The sequence below is a fragment of the Falco punctatus genome (assembly GCF_963210335.1).
Source record: "Falco punctatus genome assembly, chromosome: 4".
In the NCBI taxonomy this organism is placed as follows: Eukaryota; Metazoa; Chordata; class Aves; order Falconiformes; family Falconidae; genus Falco; species Falco punctatus.
The window spans coordinates 95,409,450-95,424,091 of NC_137583.1; the positions used below are offsets into that span (position 1 = coordinate 95,409,450).

A 14,642-nucleotide genomic window follows, 5' to 3' on the forward strand; every position below is an offset into this window, starting at 1 on the left:
AGTCTGGGTAAAAATTTCATACTAAGTAGAAATATAGCTGCCTTAAAAAAAAAAAAAAATCTATTGAAATTCAGCTATAATTTAGAAAACCACAGGTTCATGTGTGTTGCTACGTGAATAAGCTCCTGTATAGCTGAGCTGTTTTGGTGTTATTCTTGGTGATACTAATTTATCTAACCTTCTGATGCTAAAAAGTTGAAAGAATTGCAAAAATGAGGTAGAACCATCTTTTAGCACTAGCTTTTTATTCTTTGCACTGTTCTATTCTTCTCCTTTTCTTCACCTCAGTAGTGCTCATACTGTGCAGTGTAAAAAAAAAAAAAAAAAGTCCTGCTTCTGCTATCCAGACAGTGAACAAGTGTAACTCATAAGTAGTATTTTGTCTGAGTTTCAGATGGGATAGAGTTAATTTTGTTAGTAGCTGGTGCAGCGCTGTGTTTGGGATTTGGTGTAAAACCAGTGTTGATGGCACGCTGGTGTTTTTGGTTGTTGCTGGGTCATGTTTGTACCGGGTTGGGGACTTTTTGGTTTCTCAGGCCTTGCTGGCGGGAGGGCCGGAGGGGACACAGCCGGGTCAGCTGGCCCGAACTAGCCAAAGGGGTATTACATACCATGGGATGTCATGCTGGGTATATGGTGTGGAGGGGGGATGTTGGCCAGGGTGGGGGGGACCGTTGCTCAGGGACTGGCTGGGCATCGGTCAGCGGGTGGTGAGCAGCTGTACTGTGCATCACTTGGTTTCTTTTCTCCTTTCCCCTTCTCCCTCCTTTTCATTATAACTGTTGTTGTTATTATTTTTCTTTTGTTTTGGTTTTATTTCAGTAATTAAGTGGATCTTATCTCAACCCTTGAGTTTTACATTCCTTTCCAATTCTATTCCCCATTCCTCTGGGTGTGGGGGGAGTGAGTGAATGGCTGCATGGTACTTAATTACAGGCTGGGGTTAAACCACAATGTATTTTTAAATTGTTTACTGTGTGCATGTTGCTTAATGAAGTGATGAATGAATTTGCTGAGGGTAGCTATCATCATTACTCCTCTAACATGACTGGTCATTGTACCTCCCTCATGGAGATGGGACCTATTTTTTGTTAGTTTAGTTTATAGCCAGAAATTATCTGTTCTTGGTGCTTTGCTGGAATTAGGAAGGAGATGTTTGGATTGCAGACATCATCACAGTGTTTATTTGCTTAATTAAGACAAAACTGTTGACAGGCCTTTTCCCAGCCAGCCTGAAGCAGTCTGGATCTGAGCTTTGTGGTTGCACCTGGTTCTTCTGCTGTTGCCTCTTCAGAAGTGTGGGCTGCTGCTCTCCTGTCTGCTTAGTGCAGGTGTCAACCTACCAAACACCTCTTGCACTTGGATAAATGAGGGAGGCACAGTGTCATCCATAGTGTGCCTCTTCATGCCTCTGTGTTCACAATACGGTACTAATTCTGAACATATCAGGTTCATAATGAGGAATACTATAGAGAAAATATGTTGGTAGTATTTCTTGTTTGGTCTGTAAGTCCATATACTTAACAATGCCTAGCTTGCTTGGATGTGAAGAGATCTTGCAAATGGTGGACTGGTTTTGGCTGGGAAAGAGTTCATTTTCTTCCTAGTAATAAGTGCTGCATTTAGGATTTCAGACTAGAATAATGGTGATAACACACATATGTTTTAGATGTTGCTAAGCAGTGTTTACACTAAATCAAGGACTTTTCAGCTTCTCGTGCTGTCCTACCAGCAAGGAGGCTGGGGGTGGGGGCTGGGGGAGGCACAGGAAGCTGGGATGGGACACAGCTGGGACAGCTGACCCCAGCTGGCCAGAGCGATATTCCATACCATACAACATCATGCTCAGTATATAAATTAGAGGGAAGGCTGGCCAGAGGCTGCTGCTCAGGAACTGGCTGGGCATTGGTCAGTGGGTGGTGAGCAGTTGCATTGTGCATCGCTTGTTTTGCATATTCTAATTATTATTTCCCCTTCTTTTTCTGTCCTGTTAAACTGTCTTTATCTCAACCCACAGATTTACTGTTTTTTTAATCCCATTCTCTCCCCCATCCTGCTGGGGGTAGGAGGGGAGGGGAGTAAATAAGTGTCTGTGTGGTGTTTAGCTGCCTGCTGGGTTAAACTACAACAGTCCTTTCTGGCACCAAGTGTGGGGCTCAGAGGGTTGAGATAACGACAGATATGACCAGGGAATGTTAAAACAAATTTGTTATAAGCATTCATTGTATTAATTTAATAGTCATAGTCACAATGTTGATTTCTTTGCTTCCAGAACTCTTGTTCTCAGAGTTGCATTCTGTGCATTACTTACTGTATGTGTTGTGCTGTTTATCACCCCTGGGGGCTGGGTTAAGGTTATGATATTGTACTCTGTAATACAAATTATGATGTGATGCTGGTCATGAGGCTGACCTGGTATCTGTACTCAGCATTGCCATTATCTCTGTACTTCAGGGGCCATCTCTCGGAAGCTATTAATCATTACATTTTTTTACCTTTTCTCCTTGGAGAGCTGACCTATGGGGGAGGCAAGGGGGGACATTTTCCCCATCTCTTTCACCTTCTCTTCTCCTCCAGGCTAATTACAATAGCTCTTGAGAATTTTGAATATCATTGGAGTGTTCAAACTGGCACGTTCCTATTGATGTATCTTCTACTCCTGAATAGGTTTCAGGTCTTGTTTAAAGTTCAACAGTTATTTAAGAATACCACCCAGAGATCTGCCCTGAGGCTGGATAGTTATGAGTGTCAGGGTGTGTGGGATAGTATGGGCAAGTACCTAGGGCAGTTGGGCGCCTCCAATGTTGTGGAACTTCACCCCTGAACAAGTGCAGAATTCTGAAAAACAAATAAACTATTTGGAAAAAGTATGCTGTCACCCTGGCCATTCCAGAGTGACATAAATCACTGCAATATGGTGGGACCTGGCCCATGCCTACCGAGCCCTGTTCAACCTATTCAGTATCCTCAAGGGGAAGAGAAGGTCTCTAGATGTGACAACAAAGTGGTGGGCACTGCAGCTGCTCCAGCGCCCTGCAGATGGACCAGAGAACCAGCCTGTGCTGGTATCAGTTGCCCCTGTGCACAAGAAGAAATAATGGAAGCAAAAGTCAGCTCATCTAGTAAAGGAAGAAACTCTTCCCTTGCTAAGTGAAGAAGTGGATGAGGCAGACTACTGCAAAGCAGGGCCATCATGAGAGCAGGAGGAGGAAGAGGCAGAGACTGAGCTCATGAACGAGACAGTAACCACCTGATCCCTATCCCTGAATGAGCTGAGAGATAAGTGAAAAGATTTCAGCTGTCATCTGGGTGAGCACACTGTCACTTGGCTGCTCCGATGGTGGGGTAATGGGGCCAGTACCCTGGAATTACAGGGTAGAGAAGCCAAACAGCTGTGATCCCTTTCTAGGGAAGGGGACATTGACAAATGGAAAGGGGCACAAGTGCTGAGCCTCTGGAGGTGACTCCTGTCAGATATCAAGGAATTCCTTAAGTGTCACCCAGGCAAGTGGACCACTGTGAGAAGGGTATGCAGTACCTGAGGGAATTAGCTGTGCAGGAGGTGATTTGTGATGACCTGAACAATGATCAGTTATCTAAAGACCCAGGTGAAGTAGAGTGCACTGACCCATGTGGTAGAAGTTTGTATGGAGTGCACCGTTGCCATATGCCAACTCAATGGCAGTAATGACCTGGAAGGATGGAGAGAGACAAATGGTGGATGAATTGGCTAGCCAACTCTGGCAATACAAAGTCTCTCTTCTTCCTTATGGGCTTGCATCTCAGCTGTGGAGAAACTGTCGTGGTTTAACCCCAGCTGACAACTAAGTACCATGCTTTACTAGTGGGATGGGGAGGAGAATTGGGAAGAAGGTAAAACCTGAAGGTTGAGATAAGAACAATTTAATAATTGAAATAAAATAATAACGATGAACAGGGGAGAGGAGTAAAATCCAAAGGGAAGGGAAAAAACAAGTGATGCACAATAAAATTACATACCACCTGCTGACTGATGCCCAGCCAGTTCCTGAGGAGCAATCAGCCAGCCCTGGCCAGCTCTTCCCGGTTTATACATTTAGCATGATGTTCTGTGGTGTTGAATATCCCTTTGGCTAGTTTGGGTCAGCTGTCCTGGCTGTGCCCCCTCCAATTTCTTGTGCACCTCTGTGGAGTGGCTGGAAGACAAGGGACATATTATGAGCAATCCAGACTGAATAACTTGGTTGTAATAACAGGCCGCAGCCCTAACAAGCTGCAGGTGTTGTGAAGGACATGTACAAGGCCAGGGGAGATAGGGAGGCTGTGTGTTCATGGAGAGATGGGGGAGTTGGATGGAAAGATGAGAAAAAACAGGATGCCTGCACAAGGCGGGGAGCAGCGTGTGGGCACCACACTGGTCCCAATCATAAGGGAGGTGGAAGTGTGGAGTGAGTAGTTTTAACCTATCACTTTTTACATAACAAAGCCTACATAGCGTGTTTATCTTTTGCTGAGAGTATAAATTGCTGTAAGTCTTTTAATAAAGTGGCACTAACTTGATCACATTGATTGTATAAGTTGTGTCCGAGCTTTCTGCATCAACACCCCTCCAACCTTCTCACTGGCAGGGCCTGAGAAACTGAAAAGTCCTTGGCTTTGTATGAACATTACCTAGCAACAACTAAAAACATCCGTGTGGTATCAACATTGTTTTCACACCAAACCCAAAACATAGCACTGCAGCAACTAAGAAGAAAATTAACTCTATCCCAGCTGAATCCAAGACACTGTCCAAAACACTGTCCTGGGAGTTCTAACAATTCAAAGAAGATGGGTCCTACTCCCTACCTGTGTGGACCAGTATTTCAGCTGTTAGGAGTAAGTGTTCCTCTGCTCAACAGAGGATTTGGTGGGTACACACCACGGGCTACTCTGGCTTCATCTGTGTGACCACGAAGAGGTCATGAGGAAGTGGGATGGAAAATCTACCTTGACCCTAGACGCACAGGTATGTGAGTTACAAGAAAAAAAAATCACAAAAGGGGGTTCTTTCAGGGGAATTGCTGCTCCAGTTTCCAGTGGACAGGTTCCTAGACAAAGTAGAAGGGCTGATCTTACTTCTGATTATAATAAAGGGACTTCTGATTTGTATTTACAAGAAATGAGTAATGAATACTATGACCACAAGTAGGAGGGCCCTGCCTCCAGTCAGGTGGAGGAAAGGGACAACCAGGTTTACTGGACTGTGGGGGTTCGATGGCTTGGCACATCAGACCCACGGGAGTATAACTCTCTAGTGGACATCAATGCACAGTGTACCCTAATACTGTCAAGCTATAAGGGGGCAGAACCCATCTGTATTTCTGGAGTGACAGGGGGATCCCCACTGCTCACTGTCTTGGAGGCTACACCTAAATGAGAATGAGTGGCAAAAGCACCCCGTTGTGACCAGTGCAGAGGCTCCATGCGTTCTTTGTATAGACTGTCTCGGGAGAGGGTATTTCAAGGACCCAAAAGGGTACTGGTAGTCTTTAGGTATAGCTGACTTGGAAATAGAAGAAATTAAACAGCTGTCTACCTTGCCCAGTTTCTTGGAGGACCCTTCTGTCCTTCAGGGGTTGCTGAGGGTTGAAGAGCAACAGGTGCTGATCACTGCCACTGTGGTGCACCAGAGGCAGTATTGCAGCAACGGAGACTCCCCAGTTCCCATCCATAAAGTGATTTGTCAACTGGAGAGCAAAGGAGTGATCAGCAGGACCCACTCACCCTTTAATAGCCCCATATGGCCAGTGCAAAAGCCTAATGGAGAGTGGAGACTAACAGTAAACTGTTGTGGCCAGAATGAAGTCATGCCATTGAGTACTGCCATGCCAGACATGCTAGAACTTCAGTGTGAACTAGAGTCAAAGGCAGCCAAGTGGTATGCCACCAGTGATCCCGCTAACGCATTTTTCTCAGTCTCTCTGGCAGCAGAATGCAGGCTGTGGTTCACTTTCATGTAGAGGGGCATCGAGCACACCTGGAATCGACTGCCCCAGGGGTGGAAGCACAGCTCTACCCATGGACTGATCCAGGCGGCACTGAAACAGGGTGATGCTCCAGAACACCTGCAGTATATCGATGGCATCATCATGTGGAGCTGTACAGCAGAAGGAAGTTTTTGAGAAAGGGAAGAAAATAGTCCAAATCCTTCAGAAAGCCAGTTCTGTTACAAAACAAAGTAAGGTCAAGGGACCTGCGTAGAAGATCCACTTTTTAGAAGTGAAATGGCAAGATGGACATTGTCAGATCCCAATGCATGTGGTCAACAAAGTAAAAGCTATGTCTCTATCAACTAGCAAAAAGGCAACACAAGCTTTCTTAGGCTTTGTGGGTTTTGGAGAATGCATGTTCCAACTGACTGTCTGATTGTAAGCCTTCTCTATCAAGTGGCCCAGAAGAAGAACAATTTCAAATGGGGCCCTGAGCAACAAGCCTTTGAACAAATTAAACAGGAGGTAGTTCATGCGGCAGCCCTTGGACCAGTCTGGGCTGAACAAGATGTAAAAAATGTACTCTACGTCTCAGCCAGGGAGAATGGCCCTACCTGGTCCTGTTGTACTGTAGGAAAACATGGAAGGTGGAAAGCTGCTATGTGGAATCCTACACAAGTTGCAGAAACTGTTGACAGGCAAGGTGTATCAAGGTGAAAGCCATCCAGCTGGGTTTAGATATTGCTGAATGAGGAAAATGGCCAGTATTTTGTATTAACTCATGGATGGTGGCAAATGCTTTGTGGGGGTGAGTACAGCAATGGAGGCAGAGCAACTGGCAGTGCATGGGTAAACCCATCTGGCCTGCTGAACTAGGGCAAGATACTGCTGCTGGAGTAGAGATCCTGGTTGTAAAAGTATGTCATGTAGGTGCTCATGTACCCAAGAGTTAGGCCACTGAAGAATGTTAAAACAACCAGCAGGTGGATCAGGCTGTTAAGATTGAAGTGACTCAGGCAGATCTGGACTGGCAGCTTAAGGTTGAGTGAGTTATAGCATGATGGGCCCACAACACCTCAGGCCATCAAGAAAGAGATGCAACATATAGATGGGCTCAGGATCAAGGGGTGCGCTTGACCATGGACACTATTGCACAGGTTACCCATGAATGTGAAATGTGCTGCAATGAAGCGAGTCATGTGGTTAAAGCCTCTCTGGTATGGAGGACAATGGCTGAAATATAAATATGGGGAGGCCTGGCAGATTGATTATATGACACTTTCACAAACCCACCAAAGCAAGTGCTGTGTGCTTACAGTGGTGGAAGCAACCACTGGGTGGTTAGAAATATGTCCTGTGCCCCATGCCACCACCTGGAATACTATCCTGGGCCTTGAAAAACAAGTCTTATGGTGACATGGTGCCCCAGAAAGAGCCGGGTCAACACAAAATAGCCTCATTTCCAAAACAACCTCATAGACACCCAGGCCAAAGGCCATGGCATTGAGTGGGTATATCGCATGCCCCATCACGCACTAGCTTCTGGGAAAACTGTACAGTACAATGGACAGTCACAGACTACACTGCAAGCAATGGGTGCGGGGACATTCAAACACTGGAATACGCCTTTAGCAAAAGCCATCTGGTTAGTCATGCTAGGAGATCTGCCAGTTGAGCTGGCCCTGCGCAGTCAAAAGTTCTATACGCTAGAGAAGGGGATAAAGTCCCTGTAGCACACATAAATATGCTGGGGAAGACAGTCTGGGTTATTCCTGCCTCAGGCAATGGCAAACCCATTTGTGGGACTGGTTTTGCTCAAGGAACAGGGTGAACTTGGTGGATAGTGCAGAAGGGTGGGGAGGTCTCATGTGTGCCTTGGGGTGGTTTGATCCTAGGTGAGAATAGCCAGTGATTTGAATTGTATGATGTTAATTGCTGTATAATACTGTGTCATCATTACTATGGTTGCTATATGCTGTATCAACAGTATTACAGTAAAAAATAATCTAGATTGGTGAAGAATGAATTTTGATGAAAATGGGCAAACTAATAGCTGGCCAAGGTGATAGAACTAGGCAGGTGCTGTGGTGGTTGAACCAGAACCGGCTTCAGCCTGCAGCAATCCAACACCACACACCATCTCTCCTTTCCTGAAGGACTGCTATGACAGACGGAGCCCAAAGGCACGGACTAAAATGAGTATGATACCTGTGTGTATATATCAAAGACAGGAAAGATGCTGGTGATTAATGGTGATGGAAGAGGTTAGTGCTCTCCTTGATGAGGATGGAATAGACCCTGGTGGCCTCACGCATACGGTTAAGGCACTGCCACATACTTCAAAGCATTTTTTGATGTATTGGAAAGTGTGGGGACCTGGGCATAATGTAAATGGTATGGAATAAGGGGTGAATGTTGTTCTGGTTTTAGCTGGGATATAATTAGTTTTCTTCCAAGTACCTGGTACAGTGTTGTGGTTTAGATTTAGGATGAGAATAATGTTGATAACACTTTGATGGTTGCTAAGCAGTGTTTACATTTAAATCAAGGAGCATCCAGCTTCTCATTCTGCCCTGCCAGTGAGGAGGCTGGGGGGAGCACAAGAAGCTGGGATGGGACACAGCCTGGACAGCTGACCCCAGCTGGCCAGAGGGTTTTTCCATACCATATGACATCACGCCTGGTATATAAATTAGAGGGAAGGCTGGCTGGGCATTGGTTGGTGGGTGGTGAGCAGTTGCTTTGTGCATCATTTGTTTTGTCTATTCTAATTTTTTTACTGTTATTATTAATACTATTATTATTTCCCTTACTTTTCTGTCCTATTAAACTGTCTTTATCTCAACTCACAAACTCTACTTTTTTTTTTTTTTTTTCAGATCCTCTCTCCCATCCCATTGTCAGGGGGTGGAGTGAGCAAGTGGCTGGGTAGTGTTTAGCTGCCTGCCAGTTTAAACCACAATATTATGATAGCAGATTGTGAGGTTTACAGGTTGTTACTGGTTTTGTTCCAGGCCTGCTAATACCTGGATAATAACATAAATCTCTGCATTCCTTTTTGGTGAATTAATCTTATTTAAGAGTGCTGATATTTGTAAGATTCATACAGGTTTTTGCAGGTGATGGAAATGGCTTTTATTCATAAAATCCATTGTGAAGAATGATTCTATGGAAGACTTTAGCACTGGATTTTTCTTTTGTCTGTGATTCTGATGTGCGGTTTCTCAGCAGACACATACCTGTTTTCCCTCTTGTGTTTGTTTTGTTCATCTAGCTGCTTGACCATGTGATTATGTCCTGGTTTTGGCTAGGATAGACTTAATTTTCTTCTTAGTAGCTGGTGCAGCGCTGTGTTTGGGATTTGGTGTAAAACCAGTGTGGATGGCACGCTGGTGTTTTTGGTTGTTGCTGGGTTGGTGTTTGTACCGGGTTGGGGACTTTTTGGTTTCTCAGGCCTTGCTGGCGGGAGGGCCGGAGGGGACACAGCCGGGTCAGCTGGCCCGAACTAGCCAAAGGGGTATTCCATACCATGGGATGTCATGCTGGGTATATGGTGTGGAGGGGGGATGTTGGCCAGGGTGGGGGGACCGTTGCTCAGGGACTGGCTGGGCATCGGTCAGCGGGTGGTGAGCAGCTGTACTGTGCATCACTTGGTTTCTTTTCTCCTTTCCCCTTGGATTTCATTCCTCTCCCCTTCTCCCTCCTTTTCATTATAACTGTTGTTGTTATTATTATTTTTCTTTTGTTTTGGTTTTATTTCAGTAATTAAACGGTTCTTATCTTAACCCTTGAGTTTTACATTCTTTTCCAATCTTTTCCAACCCTCTGGGTTGACCTCTCTGAACCTGATTTTACAATTTTAATAATAAAATATTTTACCAATCAGTTGCAGTTGATGCCTGTTTTAAGCTTTGTTTTCTTTTAGTGTTTGCTACATACATTTTAATAACTTTTAAATCTGATTCAAGGTCCTTATGCAGTATGAATCTACTTACATTACAGTATTTCCAAGTAGTAATCAAATTTCAATGCAATTTTGTATACAGTATCTAGCCATAAAGGCTAGACAAAAAAAAAGGCATAAAAATAAATAAAAAGCAAGTAAATTAGTTTTGTGTTTAATTAATTGAGAAGTATAGTTTCATGTATTTCTTAAGCATATGAACTCTGTTTTTTCTCGTGTATGTTTCCTCCTGTGTTGAGTGTGTGTGCACACATTTAAAAAATTCGGAATCTTAATTTAAAAAACACAGTGTAAGATTTGAGGAGAAAATCTGGAAAAAAATGCATACCAATGGTAGATTTGGTTAGCTGAGGTTGATTAAGAAATAGATGGAAGTTGAGGCATCAGCAGCAAAGACAATGCTATCACATGAGTTATATTTTACTATTGCAACTGCAGTAAAGAAGAAAAAAGTGGTCTTTTGTACTTTTCAAATACGCAAAAACTAAGGTGAAAAATTAAGTGGATTTTTGGGAAAGAAGTGTTTTATAAATCCAAGCTTTTCTTTGACTGAAGTTTTTTTCTTTTTTTTTTGTGCTTTTAATTAGCATGGATGCTATGGAATATGCACAGTTAATGAAACAAACTGGGAACCAGGATTTTAAAAATGGAAATTACTCTTTGGCCATCAGAAAGTATGATCAAGCTCTGCATACGCTTGCTTGTTTAATGCAATGGGTCCCGTAAGTATTCTTGAATTACAAGATATAAATCATAAGACAAGTCTGAAATTTGTACAGTACTACAGTTAACTCAGAACTGTATTTCTTGCCCTGACACCTGATTTTCTTGTATCTTTGTGTATTTTCTTGTATCTTAGTGTACTAGTGTCATAATTAGAGAGGAATTACTGTTCCTGACATATATGTGGGAGACTAGTTAGTGACTGTAATCTGAATGTTTTTATATAAGCATCAGTTGTAAATAAGTGTAATTAAAGCTCAAATTAATTTTCCATAAAATGTATTGGTTTCTGTTAAATTACTTCTGTTACTTAGCTGATGTGCTGTGGGTTAATCTTGCTGTTATTCTGCCATGTACTGGTCATGTCTATGGCTTGTTACATGGGTCGTCTGATTATCTTTAAAATGATTTATCTAAGTTACTTTGTTCTTGTTATTTGGTCTTTCTTAGTTTTCTCAGATTTGTTAAAAAGAAATCAGTGGAAATGTTCTTTGGGTATTTCTTGTGCTTGTTTTTGTCAGTTAACATCAGTTGCTACTGTTACTGATGACTAAATAATTAATATGTTGACTATTAAATATTCATTATTGCCATGTATTAACACCGCTGTTTACCTTATTTAACACCAGCCATTCATTTATTTTGACTATTAGCCATTTAGATTAAGTAGTAAAATAAATTTGGACCATAGGGAAGGACTAGGACTGAGCAAAGATAGAGCAAAGTAGGGATCTGATCCCGAGTGTCTCCTTTCCCCTTGCCATAGGTTGCATTGTCAGGATTTGCTTGCAGGCAACAGTGTGGTCTGAACACATTCAGTGTAGTTGAAACAACTTTCTTGAGTGTAAGTTAGCAGATAGGAATAAGATGAAGGATGCAGCTGCGTGGCGTGTACTGTTTGTTTGAGCACAGGCAAGATAGGTGGGCTGTAGTCCTGTAATTTTTGTGCAGCTCTTTCCAGAAACTCTCTTGGATTTTTGTATACTCTTGGATACTTTTATATCCTCACGTTATTTTTTTTTAATATATATATATAGCGTGTGTGTGTATATATATATATATATGAAGTATATATACTTTAGTATATTCTGTACTCTAAAATACATGTCTATTTCTTAGCTAGTGTAAATGTGGATAATTCTATTGACTTCTTCAAATGGTAATACAGTAAAATGTGTTTTGGTGGTTTTTTGGTGACCAAAATATAGCATTTTATTAGCATTCTTTCCATCTTGCAGCTTCTATTTGTGGGTCTGTTTTTTCCCATTCTTGGCCTCTGGCTTTACTGAGCCATACCTAGGTGTGCTGAGGTGGTCTAAACTTTCTAAATCCTCATACTTCGTTATTCCAGTGGGTTGGCTTTCTGCTTCAGGAGAGACCAGGATATCACTAAAGTATCATTCAGGATGTCACTAAAAGATTTTATAGCAGATGTTCAAGCGATCTTTATTTCCTGCAACTCCATTTTTACATGTAATTTTGTTAGATGGGTGATACATAGACTCTTCTTTTTTTCTTGTTGCTAACCATGAAATATGATGCATCCTTTTTCAAGTGAATATATGCTAAAACCCTATTTTTAGGTGTTCGAAGGACATAGCTGTGTTACACTGTAACAAGTCAACTGCCTTGTACCATCTTGGTAAATGGAAAGAAGCAGTGCTTTCAGCCTACCAGAGTTTACAGTGGGATCCGGAGTATGTTAAGGTATTCAGATGTTTAAGCTGGCCGTTTTTTGCATGCCTTACTTACTAAAAAAAATGTCAATATCTGCTTTTTATTGTCTTTTGGTTTTGAGGTGTGATAAACAAATACAGCATAAAATTCTAGGAATGTGTCTGACGCTTACATGAGCATCAGAATTACTACTGTAACAGTACTTTTATTAAAATGAAGGAGCTCTCTTTTGCACCAGAAGATGCTGGTTCTTTCTGGGTCCCAACAAGAGAGGCACCAATGCTTTCAAGAAAGATAACTATTTTATTAATATCCTGGACAAGGCAACAGCAAGTAACAAAATCTTACATGCCTTTAAGATGTTGGAGACCTGAGGATGACACAGCACCGGCCAGGTCTCTGGTCAGGTCATGGCACACTGTCCGGATCCCATCTGTGGTGAGGTTCACCAGCTCAGTGTTCACTTACGGTCTTACAGAGCCTGGCTCGTGGTACAGATTCATCAGCCACTGTCAGGTCTGGGATGGGGACTTAGCTTTGAAAGTTCCCTTGGGCAGTGTGCCCTAATATTCTTTACATGTTAATAAGTTCCTGGGAACAGTACGTGGTGATCAAGGTCATATTGTGTTTCCAGCGGACAGAACAATACGCTATGCATACGCTTGTGTTTAAGTATACAGTGATTAAGTACACATTGACGCAAGTACTCATCCGTTAAGAATAAGTTGCAGTTGTACAGTATTTATGATGTGGAGGCATACACTTGGATTGGCTTTTATGTACAATAAATGGTCTTCTGGAGTAACCACTGCAGACTCCCAGAGACTTTAGTAGAAGGTATTTGATTTGGGTATGGTAAAATTGCATGCATGCAAATACCAGTTTAATTTATGCTGTATCACAGCATGTCAGTTATCTGGTTTGAATAAATTGATTTCACTGTGACTCTGAACCAATACAACCTAGTTTGGTGGTGAACATAAACATGTTCAGGTGTCTTTGGCTGAAGGATATATGCATTGTGGTAAATACTGCTGCATGCAGTGGCATGGGGACATAAACATATATTCTGGACCTCATGACAAAAAAAAAATCCTGTGCAGAGGATGTTAAAATATAGCTGCTAACAGTATGTCTTCCATCTTGTAGTTATTTTCCAAGTTTTGCAGTGCAGGATTTATCACTTTTATGATCTGTGATGTCATCGGTAGCATATTGTGAATTTCAAGGGATTTTTTTTGCTGTTCTTTTTTGATCTGTGTGTAAGAAGCTGTAAAAATAGTACTACATGTAATTTTTGTAGCATAATCAAAGAATTTAGGAAAAAATGTTAATGTTTTGTAGTAAAGATCTGAATATTTTCCCAACAATGGTCTTTTTTGTTCTCTTTTTTTTTTCCTTCCCCCCCCCCCCCCCAGGCGTATTATAGAGCTGGCCACTCATTGATCAAGTTATCAAACTCTTACGAGGCGATTTCAATGTTTCATAAAGGTTTGGTTCTCCTGAATGCTTCTGCAGATCAAACTCAAGTTGCTGATTTTGTAGCAGGAATCTTCATAAGTGTCAATGGTAAACTCAAATTAAGAACTTAATTCTTCTAAGAGCCTTTCAGTAGTGACGACAACGCAAGTCCTTGGTAGGGCATCCTTCGTGAGGTCATTAATTTGGTCCTTAGTGGCTCAGGTCTGTTTGAGGATCTTGAATGTGTTGAGTGGCCTTATCAAAAGGATGTGGTGAACCTGGTCTGGTTTGTAAACGGCAGATACCAACAATCCCAAAACACTGTGCAGGGGAGGATGTTGTCTCACAAGAACGCATCAATTTTGGACCAGTTAGAAGACGACAGAATTCAGAGTCAGGGAGGCAAAGCTGGAGATTTGGAGCTCCAGACCCCTGAGGCTTTAGTGTTTTTAGTCCAAACCACTCTGCTTTTCTTTTAGCTAGGTAGATTTGAAAATAATCAGAAGATAGCTTAAACTTGAGTTTACAGTGCAGTGTACTCCAGTGTGGGGGACATTCAGCTAGTAATGGGCAGCGATGAAAAGAGGGATTTTGACTTTTTTGTGGCATTGCATGAGGTTTTTTTGAGAAATGTCTACCCTGGGCCTTCCTACCCTCTCCTCAGTCTCTCTTCCTCTACTTGCTTTTTTGTCTGGTTCACCGGCTCTGTCTGATGGGGCTTGAAGGCATGCCAGGTGATTTCAGGTGTGCCCCTGCTGCATTTTCCTGAACTTGTAGCCCCATGTTAAGGACCTTGATTAACTTTAGCACTGTCTGTAGCTGGGCTCACCCACAAGCAGGAGAACTGCCATGAGGTTCGCAGTGTC

General features: G+C 42.5%; 1 protein-coding gene and 1 long non-coding RNA gene across 5 annotated transcripts in view; one reads left to right on the forward strand and one right to left on the reverse strand.

Annotated features, from left to right (window-relative positions):
• Positions 1 to 14,642, reverse strand: part of LOC308062230 — a 337,663-nt gene that overhangs the window by 168,272 nt on the left and 154,749 nt on the right. The window lies entirely within an intron of this gene.
• Positions 1 to 14,642, forward strand: part of TRANK1 (tetratricopeptide repeat and ankyrin repeat containing 1) — a 66,159-nt gene that overhangs the window by 8,983 nt on the left and 42,534 nt on the right. For 3 of the 4 annotated variants that reach the window (XM_080383258.1, XM_080383256.1, XM_080383257.1), the window contains 3 exons: positions 10,503 to 10,637; positions 12,222 to 12,345; positions 13,734 to 13,884. In XM_080383258.1, coding sequence (XP_080239384.1) covers positions 10,504 to 10,637; positions 12,222 to 12,345; positions 13,734 to 13,884 — 409 coding nt within the window. In that variant the 5' untranslated portion in view covers position 10,503. Of the gene's footprint in view, positions 1 to 10,502; positions 10,638 to 12,221; positions 12,346 to 13,733; positions 13,885 to 14,642 lie in introns of those variants that run through there. The other variant, XM_080383259.1, reaches the window with a different exon arrangement.